The sequence below is a fragment of the Rhinatrema bivittatum genome, chromosome 3 (genome assembly GCF_901001135.1).
Source record: "Rhinatrema bivittatum chromosome 3, aRhiBiv1.1, whole genome shotgun sequence".
In the NCBI taxonomy this organism is placed as follows: Eukaryota; Metazoa; Chordata; class Amphibia; order Gymnophiona; family Rhinatrematidae; genus Rhinatrema; species Rhinatrema bivittatum.
The window spans coordinates 98,499,507-98,516,518 of NC_042617.1; the positions used below are offsets into that span (position 1 = coordinate 98,499,507).

The window sequence follows — 17,012 nt, forward strand, 5'->3', positions numbered from 1 at the left end:
CTTTCATGTCATTTCAAAAATGCCATTTCCTATTTCATTTCCAGTGAGAGCAAATCCCCTGCTATATTGTAATCTGCATCGTGCTCCGAAATGGAAAGGCAGAAAAATCAAATGGAATTAAATGTGCATGACCTGAAAATTCAAGATTAATATTTGATTTGTGCTCATTTTCTTTTATTCTGAAAATAGAGTATACTTTGGAGGATATTTAATCTGAAGATCCATTTTATCATAAGTGTGAGACACTAATAATGTGCTGTTTTGTTCTGTAGGCAAAGGAGATGCGGCAGATGGTGAAGCTGGAAGCAGAGATGGACCGCAGGCCAGCGACAGTAGTCTAAAGCTGCAGCAGCCGAACTGAAGCCGAGAACCGTATTCTCCTTCAAAGAACACTGTAAAACCCAGACCACAAACACTGAGGACAAAGTGCGCTCTTTCGTTTTCCCTTCGGTTTGAGCAAGGTGTAGCAGAGACAGCTTAGACTAAAAGATGAACATGTTTCTTTTTAACATTTTGAGCACTGAACTGTTTTTATGTAGCAAAGACTGTTATCACTGAGAATACCACTTCACAGGGTTGCACAGCTAAGCCATTTAAAATAATCTGTAAAAACCCATTTATTAATCCTGCTGTAGTGTTCTTTCCCAGTCTATCTTTGGGGTTTTTTTTTTTGTTGTTTTTTTCTAGTTTGTTTGGGGTTTTTTTCATGAATTGCTGCTCCCTGCTTAAACACTTCTTGAGAATCCACTTATTTTAGGAGTGGAGAAACACTGTTGTCATGTGCTAGTTACAACTGCCTTGGAAACTGGTGAGACCTACCTTCTGTTCTTTGCATTTCAGAGCTATAGAAACAGTATAAAGGACAATCTGAAAATTTAAGAAAACAAATCCTTGTTCAGGAAATAATTCTCTCTCGCTTCCTTTACCAAACTGGGGCTATTTTTGCCTTTGGCATCTGAAAATATATTTAAAATATTTAATTCTAGTTCAGGGACTGATAGTTTTATTGCTATTAGTTCACACACCAGTGAGAGTGGTATGTATTACTGTAGTTTGTACGCTTGACCCTAGTTAAAAGTTCCGGAGGAAAAGTGGTAAATACACACACCACAAAATATAATCAAATAAGTCCAAATAGATTCCTTCTTTTTCAAATAATTAACCATGTATTCAGAAGTTGCTCAAGGGGATGTTAACTTTTTTTTTTTTTTAATTTTATTAATTTTCAAGAAAAAAGAAGATATACAGAACATAGTCTGGAAATATCACATTATAGTGGGGGTTACAGAAATAAAGAAATAAAGACACTTATAGTCATAATAGGGTAATACTAGACCCCCTTCTATATGTGTATATAGAGGAAATTGGAGGAGCAAGATGTTACACAAGCAGAAAAAACAGGAAATTTAACACACGTTATATAACAAATACCTTGGAATTAACTGGGATTAATTAATTTTATTCTTAAACCAACCCCCCCCCCCCCCTTTGAAGGTTCATTGGAGTGCGAATCTAGAAATAGCCATAACTGATCTGGTTCTCTAAATATTTATCTAGCATTTCTATAATTAATAATACATAAACAAGGAAAACGTAAAGAATACTTAGCTCCCTTCGCTTGGGTCTCTTCCCTCATCTATAGGAATTTTTTCCTCTTAGTTTGGGTAATCTTGGTGATATTTGGGAAATTTTTTATGGGATAACCATAAAATTTTACAGATTGGTTTCGGAAGAATGTTCTCAAAATAGAGTCTCTTTCTGATGCCGTGGTAAGTTGAACAAACAGCGTCGCTCTCTCTTCAACAACTAATTCCTGGGATTGCTCCAAAACAGTAGTTAGATCAAATGTGACTTCTTGATTTCCTTTCTGTTCTTCAGGAATTCTATCACCAGTCGTTTGGGAAAAATAATATATCCTTTCAATCTTTGGAAAGTCTTTTTCGGAGAATTTTAATACATTGAGAAGGTAGCTTCTAAAAAGTTCTCGATGTGAAAGCAAACGCATTTTAGGAACATTAATAATTCTTATATTGTTTCTTCTTATCTGATTCTCCAGATTTTCTAATTTCACCATTTGAAAATTCTCAGACTTTATCAGATTAACTTGGATTTTTTTCTACCTCAGTTAACTTCTTTTCCATTCCACCAACTTCAGTTTCAATCTTCTCAATTCTTCCATCCAAGATTTGATTTTTAGATAAACTTTCCTTTACCATAGATGTCAGGGATACTATCGCTTTTTCCATTGAGGATATTGCTTTCAAGATTTCTTCTAGAGTCGATTTAGACGACATAGACTTAGAAACCTCACAGATCACATGGACATTTCCTTCATCGCACTCACCCTTCAGGGGGTTAGCTCCCTCCGCAGCTCTTCACCTGGCAGGCCTCTGGAGCCCGATTGTTCAGGGCTCACCGAGGGCAATGTATTATCTACATCCACTCTCTGGGGTCCTGCCTCTGGTGGAGTCACAGATTTCACTTCCTGCAGAGCAGATGTCGTCGGACCGGAGTCCCTCTTCTCAAACGAGGGAGGCTGGGGTGGTCGGCGCGCTGGGGCTCAAAGAGATCTCTGTGGCCAGAAGGCTCAGCGTCTGCTCGTTGCTAGTGCCTCCAGCGGCCCCTCCCTCCGGCATTGAAATCACCAGTCCGGGAAACGCTTCCTCTATCCGAGGCTGTCTCGACGCTGAAACCGGAGTAGAGGTAATGTCCATTACTTTGGCTTTACGTTTTGTATGCAGCATACTGCCAGTCGAAAGAATACAGATTCAGGAAATATTAAGCCAGGAATCAATTCACCTCGGGAGCTCAGCGTTTGCCGTTCATTCGTCGGCGGCCATCTTGCCTCAGCGGATGTTAACTTTTAAACAGACATGAGGGCAGATATGTATGCACATATGCTGGCTTGCAGCAATGGACACGGCCATTTTATAACATACGCGCGTATGTGCGCACATGGTATAAAATAGGCTGTACGCGCATACATGTGTGCGCAATTTTATATAGGACAAGCGCATGTGCATTCAAATGCTGGCTCTTCCGCACAAGTGGAGGAATTTTAGCAGACATTTGCGCCAAGGCAATTACAAGTTTCCCCAATTCGCCAGGGTAAAGGATAGGACTTCCTAGTTAACTAGCCTACCTTTTACCGGTTAGCCCCCAACCCTTAAAACCCCACTAAGCTCTTTAATTTTTTTGTTTCAGGACTTATGCGTCATCCATAGCAGAAGTAAAGTTGCGCGGTAGGGGACCCCAGCCCGCGCTTATGCATGTAAATAGTTACAGGCAGGTATCATTGAGAAATCTAAGAACACCAAACTAACCCCCGCCCCGCCCCGTTTTTGAAAAAAAATTTTGTGCACGTACTTGTGCTCTTTTTAAAATCTACACAGTTTGCACAGGCTTGACTTCTGCACGCACTTCCCAGCTTTGGCAAATGTAGGGCTTTTAAAATTTACCTTTAAGATTTCAAACAAGAGATGAGTCCCCGGATACGGTCCATGTTTCACAAAACGTTGTGTCGGGAGGGACAGAAGTCGATACAATGAAGCTCGCATGGTTCAAACTGTCAGCATGGACTAGCAGCATCTGACAGTTTGAAATACGTGAGCTTCATTGTATTGACTGCTGTTCTTCCCGATGCAGCTCCCTGTAAACACGGACAGTGTCAGGGGGCTTATCCTGAAATTTTAATGAGCATCTCTGAATAAATGGTTAATTATTTGAAAAAGGAGGACTCTCTAAACTGATGCACTCTCTAAACTGGTGCACCTCTTGAACTTATTTGATAGCTAAAAGTAAACAAATAAGGAGAAAAAGTAGGGTAAAATTTGCAAGAAGAAGACTTGCATTTGAATTGCTGGGTAACACAGACTGTTCTCGCTCTGTCCTTGTCACAAATCAGTGGCAAGGTGGAGTACTTCTCACTGCCTCCTCACTCCACAGCGATCAGCAAGGCTTCAATCCCGAAAATGTATGGCACCAGATGGAGGTATGTTCTCTAGACTTTGTCACAAACCCAAACTGGGAAAAACCTTTAGCAGGAGACAGCTCTTCTGCATTTGGCATTGGTCCCTGTCATCAAGAGCAGTTTTTTACACCTACAGAAAAAATTAAATGACTCAAACTTTTTCTTGTCATTTATTTAATCCACATATTTTTTGTGTGTGGTTATCTCCTCTCATTTGGCAGTGTAGCACAGGAGCTGTAATGCTTGAGCATGTCACACAGAATTATTTGGAAAACTTACTGCAAAAGTGAGATGTGCATGGGATCCTCTGCATATGTGGTTCTTGTACCATAGTAAAAAAAAACCCCTCCTTAAAGCAGTACTAGTGTGATACAAAGCTAGGCTGGATGAACTTAGCATACATGGTATTTTGACAGCTAGTCCTACCATACGTCCTTAAAAAAGAAAGCTTGACTCTGAATTTAAGAACTCATGTGCATTCCTGGCTTACTATCTCAAGCTCTAGCAGACTTGACTGCATGCTGCCCTAGGGCTGCTAGCCCCATTTCCTGCAGATATACAGCAGGTAAAAGGCAAAAGTGAATGCACTTCCCCGCCATTCAAAAAGGAGTTTTACATCCTGTGTGCTTGAAAACAGGGGCCATTGTGCAGTCATTTTTAAAGAGTTGCATTTTAATTTACAAGAAACTTGCTTTTGAAATATGTACTTTGTAGCACAACGTTTGTCATTGGCCAAAACAAAATTCTGGCCAATATATATTCTTACTTTAATATCATGCCAAAATTATAAGTTTTTTTATATATGTCTATGAAAGGTTTCTTCTGGTAGGGCTCACCTCAGTCTGACTTTATGGAAGTACAAATACAGTCTTGAAGCCAGAAAACAGCAATCATTGAAAAGTTACAGTCATATTCTACTAATAAATCTCTGAATAGTAGGGATAAGCTCATATATCTACTGCATATCCTTTTGGGATATTTTTACATTAAAATTACCTCGTCAGCAAGTGCCATGTGATCTCCACCGTGTCTGTAAACAGTGGGTATCCTGTAAAAAAAAATATATATATACATATTTATATATATATATATATATATATATATATATATAGTTGAAAAGGTGAAAGCAATAGAGGTGCATGATGAATCCAAATTAATCAGTGCTCTGATGTTAAAGAAATTATGTGTTAGGCACTTTAAGAAACGTTTACAACAAATATTGCTTGTATAGAACTTGCCTATTGATTCAATTGCTGCAAATTCCTGGTGTTAGTTTCTTGTAATTTTAAGGAATGTGAAACGGCAGTGGACAAAAGTTTGTAAACTGAAGATGTATAAATTATTTATATACTTTCATTCAAACATTGTAGAAAATTACATACATGTTTTCCTATGGGCAGGATTCATACACATTATTACTAAAAGTATGATTGCATGTGAGATAAACACCAGTGATAACTCCTATGCATAAGACCAGTAATTACTCAGTAAATACTGATAAATGTATAGCACAGAATGTGATTTGATCAGTTAATAAATCCTGTTATAGCATACCAACAGATATGTGTGTGTGTGTGTGTGTGTGTATGTGTGTGCGTAGCTATATATCTATTTATATAGCAATATAGACACACACACACACACATGTAGGAATTACACAATCATTCTTGATACTTCTACTTTAAAACAGCAGTACACCAATTTACTTTTACACAGAAATGTACCACTTTTCAGATTTTCATATCTGGCAACAGCCTTTTTATGTCTGTTTAACGATGTACAAACAGTTTGCTAGGGTGTTACATTTGCATGATCTTAAGAGCCTGCTGTAGTTATACTGCCAGACAGTGCATGTACTGCAAGCACTTCCCTTAGAATGTATCCATGCTGTCAGCACAGAGGAGACTGCATGGGAAACTAATAGTTTAGATCAAAGCAGAATACTGATTTTAATAACCAGTTGAGTTGGGGGTTTATATGTTTATACAAACAAAATTCTTCGTTATTCCTATGAGCAAAACAGATGAAAAGAATTAATGGTGTTACTATCAAGACAAGAGACAAACCTTGCAGTTAAAAAAAAAAAGAAAAGAAAACAGAAACACAAAATGCAGTTTGACAATGGAGTAGATCAGTGTTTCTCAAGCCTGTCCTGGGAGAGCCCCAGCCAGTCAGGCTTTCAAGATAGCCACAATGAATATGTATGAAATACATTTGAGTGCGATGGAGGCAGTGCATGCAAATCTATCTCATGCACATTCATTGTGGATAACCTGAAAACCCGATCTTCTGGAGGTCTCCCAGAACAGGTTTAGGAATCACGAGTGGATAGACAAGATGATTTCAGGAGCTCTTACACCCATAAAGAAGCTGCCTGGAATATATCTATTGCCATTTTAGTGTGCTGCTCACTGGAGGAAAAGTCCACGATTCATTCGTTAACTTTAAAGGCTATAGAAATTGCGGTTTGGCTATTCCAGCTGCATAACATGCTCTTTATTAACCCTAATAAATAACTTTTGCCTGAAGTTACTGGAACAAATATTATCCAAAAAAAGTTTCAAGGTTAATTAAAGCAAGAGACTCATAGTTGTATTATATGTATTCCATTGTTAGTGATTTATTAAAAGACTTTGTGTTAGAGACCAAATGTTAATGAAAGAGCAAAAAAAGTGTCCTTTGTGAAAGTCTACAGACTTGTCTTCCAAACTCAGAGATGTGATTTTGGAGCTGAATTCAACAATGGACTGAAGAGACAAAACTACTTAATATCATGTCTTGATTAACCTCAGCCTTTGCACATCCCCATTTTAAAATGTCCCCTATGATATAAATATGTGTGTAACACCCTCTCCCTGAAAAAAAACGTATATACTGCAAACGTGAACCTAATCAGTCATATATAATTAATGTACAAACAAAAGCAGCCTAATATAAAACTATGTTGGAAGGTAATTGAACTTAGTTTTAGGAAGTGTGGTATTTATATATTACAGAAATAAAGTATTAAGGAAGCAATATACAAACGTTTTTATGCAGGTGAACATGTATTTACCCACATGTTTGAAAACTGCTCCTCTCCACCCTGTGTGCAAGTAAAACTAAGAAGGTAATTTCCACAAGAGCTACATGTGTAAATGTAACATACTATCGGAGCAATTAAAAAAGTACATTTATGCATGTAAACAAGGGCATTTTAAAAGGTGCACGCATAACCCCAAAAATGCGTGTATTGGGCTTGCAAGCAAAAATACGCTCAATTTTGTATCATGCATGCAAGTACATGTGCACCATTTTAAAATAGCCCTACCGCACATATGTGTTGGAGCCTTTATGCACGCACTGGAGAGAGAGAAAGAGAGAGAGCCAATCTGACACTCTATATATCTTATCTCCCACTGTCAACTCAGAGTGGGTTTGGAGGGGGGCAGTGTTACAAGGTCTACAGACCCTTGCATCCTAGGCAGAACAATGTAATACTGTCCCACCCTGAGTTGAAAGTGGGAGATATATAGAGGGTCAGATTGGCCCTTTAAAAGAGGCTCTCTCTCTCTCTCTCTCTTGCTCGAAATGTCCAGCACATACTTCCGGCTTCTTAAAATTCACATTGCTCGCACGCGGCCCACAGACGCGTGTACGGTGCCATTTGTGCACCAGCAATAATTTAAAAATATACCTGTAAGTAAACTTAAAACGTGAATATCCTACGGACAATTCAATAGCATATGTTGTATTAATTTTCACAGATAAAATGCAGACGACGTGCATTTACACATGTAAAACCCAATCTTAAGTATGTAATTTAAAATCAGACCCCAACCTGGTAACTTTTAAATAAGCACGCAGGCGCACATGTACACACGTTCATCGACCCGCATCTGTTTCATAACATGCACTTATGTGCACGTGTGTTATAAAATAGTCTGGACGTGCGTACATGTGCACGCCATTTTAAATGGATGCCCGCATGAGCACGCAAATCCCGCATCTACCGCGTAAGTGGGGGAATTTTACAAGGGATGCGTGCCGATGCTATTTGGCATTTTCCCAATTTGCCCAGTTTAAGGATAGGACTTGCAAACCCGCCCCTAATGTAATAGCCTCCCTTACCACCCGTTAGCCCTGACCCTTAAGAACCCCACTGACTCGCCTACATTTATTTGTTTTAAATGTTATGTGCCATCCACAGCAGAAGTAAATTTATGCGGCAGGGGACCCCAGCGTGTGCAAGCACGCGTATGTATTTCCGTACACATTTTTTGGCCAGGCTCTGAGCAAAATTCCCGGTCCCCACTATCCCGCAGGCCTCTAATCCTTTTCCCACCCCAGTCCCCTGATTATCTTTGCTGCCATCGCCCCTCTGCCCACCCCCCCCCACCACCACCACCACCGGCAATTTCTCTGATTTTTAGCTGCTGTTGTTCTCACCCATCCCCTACAAGTCCTCTGAATCTTTGCCACCAGCATTACTGCCATTACCCTTCACCCCCATAACCTTAAGACGCCAGTGTGCCAACGTGTGCGCAGGGACCATCACCTTATAGCCCTGTACTCGCAGACCCTACCCCCACAGTGGTCCAGGGAGAGCAGGGCCACCATGTGATGCCTGTGAGCACAAGGGTCATGGGCTGACCTAGTCCCTGCTCACACATTGGCTGGTCAGAAGAGCAGCACCAGCATCAGGTCAGTCGAGATGCAGCAGGGGGAGAGAATCTGGTCCCGGAGAGAGCCAGGTCTGCTGGGGTGGGCTTCCAGAAGTTAGAGGTCCATGGGACTCTTTGTAATGCCTAGGAGCGACAGAGGACAATATCCATCGTGCCACGTCTGGCCCCACTTTCGACAGTTGCTCGATGTCCCACTGCTGTAAGATTACTGCCAAAAGTCGTAGGTTACATGGAAGAAGGAGTTTGATCTGCCTACCCAGGCAAATCTGTGTTAATTTACCTTGAAAATGCTAATCCAGTGTAAATTAGTTCCCCTAATAAAGCCACCTTAGAAATCCAGAAAAAAATCCAAGTTGGGAAAAAAGCTCTTTTAAACCAAAATTAAACTGGCTTGCTTGGCCCTAATGCCGTTATGTAATGGCCAGCAATTCTATATTCTAAATATACCTACATATATATGTAGAGAAAGAGAGAGATTTAGTTAGAAGTATATATCTACTGTATATGTAGAAGCCTGTTTACTAAAGGATTTCCTCCATTTTGTGGCGATGGGAAAAGTGCTTAGTACACGGAGCCCATGGATATTTATTTATAGCTTATATAATTATTTATCAATATCACCTCTAGAAGTGGCATGTATAGTTTGATTTCATGGATTTCGAATAATCTTCATATACTGACTGTTTCAGCCAAATTGAATAGTTAAGTTATTTATAGAACAAAGTGAAAGATCCAAAGTAGGGATTGTTAACACTCTCCAAAGTTCAAGTCCAGCCAAAAAGGTTTTCTTTAGTTGATATAACCTGGGCACATCACTGGGTCCTCATTTAGGCAGTGAAATTTATAATGTGCTAGGGGTGCATTACTTGCACTGTATATTTAGGGCTTCTGATTTTAGTTGTTTATAAATTGTAAATGAATATGGGGTTGTTTGGGGGGAACAAAAAAATCGGTACTATCAGTGTTTTCATGGCCCAGGTACTATTGTTGGGTACCTTTTCCGGATCAGTCAAACGCATAATTTGTAGGGATGTGCATTCATTTCATCCGTTTCATACGATTCCTATACAAGCATGTAATATGAAACATATGAAACATAGAAACAAATGCACATCTAATTGACATGTAATGGGAAACGTATGAAACGAATTAAACGAATGAAACTAATTCACATCCCTAATAATTTGTGAGGCTGGGGAGTCATTAGCGTGGGAAAGGCAATAAAAATAAAGCAGAGGATCCAGAGTAGGCAAAAGAGGGATGAGAGAGAGTACTAAGGGAAGTGGTGTTTTTCTGGTGTTTATCCAATAAACAGCTTTCTTTTTTTTTTTTTTGGCATTGGGGTATTTTGTCAGGGTTTATCAGTTAAAACCTAAAATCAGAAGCCCTAGATATATTGTACCATTTCAATAGCCATATGAAAAAAGCATTATTGTCACATAAGTTTTAGCATCACTCCCCTGTCTTGTGTTCTGTACTGTGCCTCATATTTCATACGCCTTGACATCCATCTGAGACACCACTGTGCATTTTGCACTAATGGCCAGAATTAAGGATCAGGCAAAAGTAGAAGACACAAAGTGCAAAAAGTCTAGAAGTCTACTCCTTAAAAAGCTCTCCGGTGTAAAGATCACCGACATGCAGCAGTTCTGTACGTTGACACCCGGCCCTGTTGTCCCGCATCGTAACTCCTCTGGCAAACATTGCTGCTCACCTGCCAAGAATAGCCTGGGTTTAAACTGAGGTTATTCTCTATGATTGGCACCTTGTTAGTGGTACGGTTGAATCACTGTGGTTTCCAACAGTCACGCGCTAGTTAAAGGCTGCCGGTGGGCACTTGTAATAATGGACAGTTTGAGCCAGTACTGGTTCTATCCCCATTGAGTTTATGGACCGGCAGTGTCGCTCTTCTGAAAGAAGTTGAAATTCGAAATTCATAAATGCATAAATGTTTGGCCTCTGCCTTATGAAATGGCATTCATTGGCAACCCTACCACCTTTGCATGCACTTTTCAATCAAAAAGCTTAAATGTGTGAAGCATTGCCACTAACTTTTAAGTCCTTCATGAGATTCTTTTCTCTCCGTGTTTTCCTGCTGTACTCGCACGGTAGAGTCCCTCACTCATTTCCTAGGTGAAATGTTGGCTCCAGCATCTGCATCCTTTTAAAACACAGCTTATCCCAGCTGAGGCTTCTCTTGCTTCCACCTGCAGGTTTCAGCTGCCAGGAGCATCCTAGCCTGAAATCGCTGTACTAACTAGCCCTCGCCGCCAGAAAATATCCCTAAATATATACAGTTCCCTCTTTCCACCCCACCTCCCCCCCCCCCCAAAAAAAAAAATAAATAAATAAAGGAAATAAGGAAACAGTTTGTTAAGATATTATATCCTGGGCACTTACTAAGTGTCACCTGTTTATTCCAGTGTTTCTTTTCACAAGATATAAGGAAGCTTGGTACATTAAGGGAGGAAAGTAATTTGGTTAAAGTGGATTAAATGATGTCAATAAAATCTGTGGGTCCACAGTGCTTGTTGTTAATTCTGGTTTTAGCCCTCTGCACACTTGGGTTCAGGTTTCAGAATCTCAGCATTGGGCTTGATTGGTTGGAGTGTCAGGTTGCTTACATCCTGACTAGAACTGATATCACAAAGCAAGTGAGATACTCATGCTAAAGGTGTTGGATGAGTTGTCTTTTATGGGGTAATTAGTGTGTATTATTTATAGATAAGGTTAATCAAAAGAATTATAAATTACTTTGTACATATGTATTAAGAGAAAATGATTTTAGACCAAATGTATTTAAAGATATAGGAAGGATATTAAGGGCTCAGCAGTTCCGGGATGCTTACTTAAAAGTAAGGATGTGATTGTTGATAGGAATGCAGTTTTTTTGTCCGCCATGTTGGTGCCTCTTTCTTTGTCCCCCTCTCACTCTGTTTAATGTGAATCATTTTCCTAAAAGTGATTGCGTACGCTTTTACAACATATCTATGGCGATAGCTCCACCAGATACGATAGTCAAAACGTGCTGATATAACATCTTTTGAAACGTGTCACACACATTCAGGTGGTGTGGACTCTTTCAGAAGAACAAAATGTCGAAACTGCTGAAATATAAAATCTGAAATGTAGTAAATCTTTTGCATTCTTGTTATCTTGCCTTTAGATGGTAGCTTGCGGTTCTTGCAGAACTGGCTAAATGCACTCTGGCACCTTTAGTGCAGGTTTGTTGTAAAAGCACCGTGGTTTACAGATATCATTATGTGATGTGTCAATTTGGTTTTTTTCACTGTTATACATGGTGATGGAACATTATTTTGGGTGTTTTATATTTATATTGTTTTTCTTGAAATAATAGCAGAAAAATATCAGTGTTCTGCTACTTTAATACAGTTTTATAGAATATATAATACATAATAAAAGTACCTTGAAAGGCTGACCTTTTTCATTCTCTCCCTCCAATAGAAAACTTGATGTCATCTATTTTGTTACTTGTCAACAATAACAGGTATACTTTGACAAGTGAGGTATATAAGATACGATACAGGACTAGCCGTTTCTGAATATATTTATTTGGTCTCTCTCATAAATATAATATATTGGTTGGAGAACTAATAAAATATTTCACCATAAATGCCAAGTAGAAGTAAATAGGGTGCCCCTAAATAGTAATAATTATAATAATTACCTGAGCTCCTGTGGTTTAGCTCAGTGGGGGCCCAGCAGTGAGGCCGCACTGAAGTGAGAAACCATGTGAGAGGCTTGCAGCTCATGAGAGCTAGGCCGTGATGTGAGAGAGGAGAAAAGAGCCATGTTGCAGTGGGGGCCCACATAGAAGAAGGTACCTGGTGGCGGCAGCAGCAGCAGAAAGAAAGTGCATCAGGAATCAAAGCTGCAAGTAGGGTGGCCAACTTTTCCTTGGACCATGACTGGACACTTCATGCTTTGGGAGGGGTGGAGGGGAGGTTACAGACTATTGTCAGTTGTCGATCCCCTCATTACTTGGCTTTCAAGCACCCCCTTCAATAGACTTTGTTTTATAAAATGCTATTTCAACTATTCTCATAAAGACATCAACTGCAGCCTCTCATGCAGTTTTGCTTTGTATCACAACTAAAGTCGTTCTAATACACACTTCCTTACTTCCCCATAAACACACACAGCCTCCTATCTTAAATACACACACACATACTCCCAAACACACAGCCTCCTCTCTTAGACACAGGTGGTTTATTCTCCCTTTCCTTAACACATTCTCAGCCTTTCATGTGTGTCTTCCTTGTGCCACCTGTCTCTCAATATGGCTTCCCCCTTCTCTGTGCACTCCTCTCTTGTGCTGCCCTCCTGTCTCTAGTCCCCTCCCTCCCCATGCTCTCTCCCTCCTTCCCGCCTGTCTCCTCTCCTCCCCAGTGCTATCTCATTTCCTCCTATTTCCTTTGTGTCTGTCTCTTCATTCCCTTCCCCCATCTATGTCTCCTGCCTTTGCTCTTTCTCCCACTGTGCCTCTCCCCTTCCCTGTGACCTTCCTTCCTTCCTTCCATACCTACTCTGTGTCTCTTTCCTCCCTTGCTCCCCATGTGTCTATCTTCCTTTCCCTCCCCCTTTCTCTGTGTCCCCTCTGTCTATCCCCTTTCTCCACCTTCCCCTCTTCTATTCCTCTATCCTTCAGCCAGCTCCCTACAGTCCCTGTGGACTTGGCCCAGCACTCAGGAAGGGGGAGGGACCCAGAAGGCATTGCTGCAGAGATCTGTGGAGCCCCTGGAATCTGAGGGCTGTGCTTGCCCCGCCTTCTCTCCATCCCATCCAATCACAACACAGGAAAGGAGGCAAGAGGGCGGGGACACAGTCCAGCTCTGCTTTTTCTTTCCCTGTAACCAGGAAGCTGTGGAAAAGAGGAGCCTCTTGCAAAAACTGCTGAAAACCTTGTTGTCTGGCCCAAAACCAGGCAGTTGGCAATCCTAGCTGCGAGTAGAGGAGGAAGGGAAATAGGAAAGAGAGGCGGCATCAGGCTACCGAGGTCAGGACTCGAGCAGCAATGACTGCAGGGCAATGGAACTGCGGAAAAGAAGGTTCCCTCCCGCGATCAACCCAGAGCTGGCAGAGAGAGAGCCGGTGCAAGTGGTAAGACATAGGGCTGCGGCAGAAGCTGGCCCTTGTCCCCCCACTCCCGACCCATGTGGCAGGAGCGGCGATGAGCTACGATGACAGGAGGGGCCTGAGCAGACGGTGCGGCCTTGGATTACTGCCATTGCCGCCGACTCTTCCAGGCCCACTGCTCTCACTACAGGACTGCTGCCTACCTCCTCTATCGGCCCTACTTCTCAGTCCTGATGGTGAATTCCCAGTCATTACACCACCATGTTTTGTTTTGTTTTGTTTTAAATTAAAAAGAAACTGCAAGTGGCTTTGGGGCCCTAGGAAGACCTCGACACAGGCAAACACCACTAGGCCAGTCTGATAATGCTACTGATGATGTCAGCGGGAAGACCTGCAATGTGAAAGGGGGGCTACCAATTTTAATGAAAATAAGAAAAAAGCAAAATTTAAAAGCAACAAAGGTGGTGGCCAGGTAAGGGGATTGGAGCGAACTGGGAGGGAACTGGGGAAGGCCGGGATGCGTCACCGCGTGACATTTGTGAAATTGTATCCCCCCTTGCACGCTGAATTACAAAACGCGGCCCGCCAATTTTATAACATGCACGCACCAGCACGCACATGTTATAAAACTGGCGCGTCCATGTGTGCACGCACACTTATTAAAATCTACCCCTTTCTTGGTGAGCAATATTGCAGAAGGGATAGAAGGTAAAGTTTGTCTATTTGCAGATGATACTAAGATCTGCTACAGAGTGAACACGCTGGAAGAAGTAGAAAGAATGGGACGTGATTTAAGGAAGCTCGAACGATGGTTAAAGATATGGCAGCTGGGATTCAATGCCAAGAAGTGCAGAGTCATGCATCTGGGGTGTGGTAATCCAAAAGAACTGTATGAGATGGGGGGGGGAGGGGGAGGGCTGTTGTGCACAGAGTAAGAGAGGGACCTTGGGGTGATAGTGTCTAGCAATCTGAAGTCAACAAAGCATTGTGTCAAGGCGATAGCTAAAGCCAGAAGAATGTTGGGCTGCACTGAGAGAGGAATAACCAGTAAGAACAAGGAGGTGATAATCCCCTTGTACAGGACCTTGGTGAGTCCTCACCTGGAATACTGTGTTCAGTTCTGGGGACCGTATCTCAAAAGGGACAGAGCAGGATGGAAGTGGTGCAGAGAAAGGTGACCAAAATGTGGGTGGTCTCCATCAAAAGACTTATGAGGAGAGGATGAAGGACCTAAATATGTACACCCTGGAGGAGAGAAAGTGCACGTGAGATATGATACAGACCGTCAAGATGCCTGAAAGGTTTTAATGATGCACAATCAATGACAAACCTTATCTGTTTGAAAGAAATCAGTAGAACTAGGGGTCACAAAATGAAACACCAGGGAGGACAATTCAGAATCAACGTCAGGAAATATTTCTTCAAGGAGAGGGTGGTGGATGCCTTGAATGCCCTTCCGAAGGAGGTAGTGAAGACAAAAACAGTAAAAGATTTCAAAGGGGCATGGGATAAACACTGTGTCCCTAAAGGCTAAGGGATGGGAATGAAAAAAAGAGTGCATGGGGGTAGCTTGCTGGTGTGGCGGTTACTACCCTTAAACAATAAAGGCTAAATTTTAAATCCCCTGCACGCGGGGAAAACGGGGTTATGTGCATGGCTGGGCCTTGTGCGCGCTGCGCACGGAACTCCCATTACACACAGAAGTGCCGGGCCCAAGAAAAGGGACAGAGCTGGAGGTGGCCGGTATAGCACCCATTTGCCTCTGTGCCAGGGGATCACGCGCTGGCAACCTGTCGGCATGCGCAACTTACGCCAGGTCAGGAGCTCAGCTGGCGTAAGTTCTAAAATAAAGAAAATACAAAAAGATAGGCCCTGAAAAGGGGTCAGGGAAGAGAGGAGAAGAGGGAGGGAGAGTAGGTAGGGGGGTAGGAAAGTTCCCTCCCAGTCTGCTCCTTAATTGGAGCCGGCGCGCACATGTTATAAAATCACGCGTCCATGTGCGCGCGCAAATGTTTTTAAAATCTACCCTTAAGCCTTCATACTGTTGATGCAAATCCATCATGGATGTTCCACGTTAGTTACCGGAAGACACATCGGTAAGAGGGAGTCAGCCTTCCTTATTGATTTGGTAAAGTGTTAGGCAGTAGGTGCTGAGCAACGAGGAAGAGAGCCGGGAGTAAAAAGGCAACCAATGCACCCCAGCAGCAAACCCCAAGATCATCAAACAAATATAAAAAGAAAATATAAGTTAAGTGTGTACACACTACCACAATACACAGTTCTGTTTAACAAAGACAGTAAGTTACAGAAAAGAAAAAGAACACTGATAGAAAAGAAGGAAAAAGACAAGAAAAAAGAAACACAAACCTCCCCCACAAAAACAGAGACAGAAGATACAAGAAAAACTAAATACTTCTCTGGAACACTCTTGAGAGACAATCAGCAGTGATATACTTAATGATATCCTGAAAAACAAAAATAAGAATCCACACAAAGAACACTGGGCAACAAATTTTCACAAAAGTCATGTTACGGAAATGAAATTAGTCAATTCTTATACATTTCCATGCGCTAAACATGAATGTGACTGTGAAAATGCAAAATTGGCTCTAGTTTTTTTGTAATATGCAATAATATAATTACATCTTGAATTGTATGCCAATAGTAGGAGACCTACGGTTAATACCGTTTGAAAAATGAAGTCATAGACTACGTCTTAGATTTCTTTGCTTGTCTCTTGTACACCTGTTCGGGAGCATCTCTGCGGAGTGTCCAGCAGTAGTCAGCCAGCATGAATATTTCAAATGCTCACCCTTTCTGACTGGGCTTCATATAGTACACTGCTGACGTCAGCTTACTCAGCAGCAGCAAGGCAGTAGAACTGCATTGCATCAGAAAATGATGTAATAAACTCTGGATGATGTGTGCATGATGGTATTATGCAATATTACATCATTCTAGGCTTATTTACAGTCCTACTGGATAAATTTACATGACTAAACATAGAAAGTGAACTATATTAAATATCTTCAAAATGAGAGCCAATAAAAACTTTTCATGGTCATATTCGTGTTCAGCACATCAAGATACTACAGAGTAGGACCTTTTTAGGTCAGTAACACTTTCATTGTTGCCCAGTGGAATCAATTCTAACAGTCACAACACGGAGACAGAAAGTCAAAGTGAAACAAAGTTATTCATATTATAAGATTATCCTAGCCGTTCCATTCATTCATCATGCCAATTTAGCTGAAGTAAGAGTCCGAGCTATCTCTCTAGTG

At 41.4% G+C, this 17,012-nt stretch overlaps 1 protein-coding gene across 2 annotated transcripts in view; it reads left to right on the forward strand.

The window, feature by feature from the left end:
* Nucleotides 1-12,071, forward strand: part of PLCB4 (phospholipase C beta 4) — an 855,807-nt gene extending 843,736 nt beyond the window's left edge. For both annotated transcript variants that reach the window (XM_029593509.1, XM_029593508.1), the window contains one exon: nt 273-12,071. In XM_029593509.1, the coding sequence (XP_029449369.1) occupies nt 273-361 (89 nt within the window). In that variant the 3' untranslated portion in view covers nt 362-12,071. The remainder of the gene's footprint in view (nt 1-272) is intronic.
* Nucleotides 12,072-17,012: the final 4,941 nt, after the last annotated feature.